Below are 2,535 nucleotides of genomic sequence, written 5' to 3'. Positions count from 1 at the left end.
GGGTAACAAAATTATCAATAAAATATTTAGTATTATTAAAATGTGAGGTGATAAGTTATATATATATAATAATACATTATTTTAACAAAATACAATAAAATATTTTATTAATAAATCATTTATAAACAAATATATTAATCAAATATTTAACACAAATATCAAGATCAAAATACTCTACCAAACACATATTCTGAAAATCATATTCTCGTAATCATAACCCTATCCAACTATCCAATACTATCCTCAAAATCCTACCCAAAATACTAAACCAAACGCACCCTATAAGACTTCAAGGATACTTTTGATAGTATTAAATATTGGGGAAGGTAAATGAAATTGACTCGTTCACTTTCCGTCAACGTCAGAAACGATGACGTTCTACCGTTTTCCAATAAACTAAAAATACAGCAAGCTTTAGACTAAAACAAGATCCACTGGAAAACAAAACTTCCTAAATGCATCCTCTACGAAATCTCCAAAATATAAATCATTTCAATTGATCTCAATTCTCACCACCGGATCCACCCGTTCCTCATTTAGATCTTGTCACTTTCCCAAGAAAATCAACACGAAATCCATACCCCTCACTTTCCCGAGAAAATGTCGCACTCTCACAGTGACACCGTACCTCTCCACGCCTCCTCTCAATCCGACATCGACGAGATCGAAAACCTAATCCACGTTAGCGTCCAATCCGGCCAATCCACCGTCCTCCCGGCCCGGCCGCCCAGCCCGACGCGGCCCGCCACGATCCCTGTCTCCTCTGCTTCATCAACTCCTTTCATCAATTCAAACCTCCCTCCGCTTCCTCCCTCGTCCAATCAGAAGGTGCCATCTGTCTCCGCCGCGCCTCCGCCTCCGCTCCCGCCATCGACGAACCCTACCAGTTCTCGTTCGAATATCGGGGTTAGCGGCTTCGGGCCGGCTCCGAACACGTTGACGGAGCCGGTTTGGGACACGGTGAAGAGAGATCTATCGCGAATTGTGAGTAATTTGAAACTGGTTGTGTTTCCGAATCCGTATAGAGAAGATCCGGGAAAGGCTCTGAGAGATTGGGATCTGTGGGGCCCCTTCTTCTTTATAGTGTTTTTAGGGCTCACTCTCTCGTGGTCAGCCTCTGTTAAGAAGGTCAGCATTTAATTTAGTTACATTAGTTTGGAAAATGTCGGATAGCTTAATTTAGACTAAAAGAGTTTTATTACGAATTTTGCTATTAATTTGCTTGTGATCAATATGAGTCTCCAAATTTATGCTCAATAACTTTGACAGTTTAAGCGTACAATTTCCTTGTGAAAATGTAAAAAATATATTAACATTGATAATGCAGCAATACATAGTTTAGATACATCTTGTATATAGGAGTTTGTATAAGCGAAAATTTACTATCGTAGTTACCAGTGATTGTTGGCCTTGTTGGATTTCTTTGCCTACAACTTAGTTGCGATGAGGGTGTACTGAAAAATGAGTAATGAAATATCTGGGCGAATCTGGATAGTAGTAATTTTTCTACTAACTTGTCTCATATTTGTGCATTTGAAGCCTAAAGTTTGTTATCGATGAGAGGCCTAAATTTGGAGAAGTTAAAAGGACTGACTGGATATTGAAAGATAATCCAAATTGAGCTTGTTGGTATTGGCAATTTCTCCCAAAGTCCAATGTCTGATCTTATTCTGTCAATCTCAACTAAATACAAATGTTTTGCTCTAGTATTGCCCTTTTTCTTTGCAACATTAGATTATTTGGATTCAACGTGATGTTTTCAGATTTTCTATAGAATGCAGAACAGCGTTCAGGGACTTAGGTGCTCTTTTTTTGTGTTTGTTTATAAATGATACCTTGCTAGCAAATTGATTTCATATTTTTGGTAGTGATATAAATTCTCGAGTTGGAAATCTTTACGAGGTATAGAGATCAGTGAGGGGAGACATCATTTGTAGTGTTACACTTCTAAGATTGTATCTTCATTCTTTATTTTTTCTGGAGGGTGGTGGACTTCAATGGTGGGACTTTGCAATGAAAATGTGCGGTGGGGAGGTTTTGGTGATGTATGGAAAGAAGAGTTGAAACCTGGTATAGCCTATTCTTGAGTGCAGGGGTTGAAGTTGAGAAAAAGTAAAATTAAGGTTTGACATCGTGACTATAGATGTGATTCTTGAGATATTTTCCAGTAATCTATCTAATTGTTAATATTAACTTACAGACGTGTAGATTAACACCACTTTAAGCTTATAATTTCAAGTGTCTTTAGAATGTTTTACTTTCGTAGAAAAAGTTATGGATAGGCGGGTTACCAGTGATTTTGTCACCACTAACTGAACAAAAAGGTTATGCATCCAAGTTGCAGTTTATGTGTCTATCTCAGATCAATAATTACGTAATTATGTGACTAAGTCCAAAGATGTGGCATTTCCTTTTAAGGTGGTAATGAATTGGGTCACTGTGTTCATCCTTTCCAAAGAATTCATCGGTTGCTATTATGTTCAATCATGATTTCGATCAATATAATTGATAATAGAAGGATTTGGCTAGACCCTC

At 37.6% G+C, this 2,535-nt stretch overlaps 1 protein-coding gene across 1 annotated transcript; it reads left to right on the top strand.

Annotated features, from left to right (window-relative positions):
- Nucleotides 1-412: 412 nt before the first annotated feature.
- Nucleotides 413-1,157, top strand: LOC116115285 (rho GTPase-activating protein 17-like). The gene has a single exon (XM_031401440.1). The coding sequence runs from the start codon at nt 601-603 to the stop codon at nt 1,138-1,140; it is 540 nt and encodes a 179-aa protein (XP_031257300.1). The 5' UTR covers nt 413-600; the 3' UTR covers nt 1,141-1,157.
- Nucleotides 1,158-2,535: the final 1,378 nt, after the last annotated feature.

This window comes from Pistacia vera, unplaced genomic scaffold, assembly GCF_008641045.1.
Source record: "Pistacia vera cultivar Batoury unplaced genomic scaffold, PisVer_v2 Contig735, whole genome shotgun sequence".
Lineage (NCBI taxonomy): Eukaryota > Viridiplantae > Streptophyta > Magnoliopsida > Sapindales > Anacardiaceae > Pistacia > Pistacia vera.
Note: the sequence above shows the minus strand (reverse complement) of the source record. Positions and strands in the feature narration are given on the sequence as shown.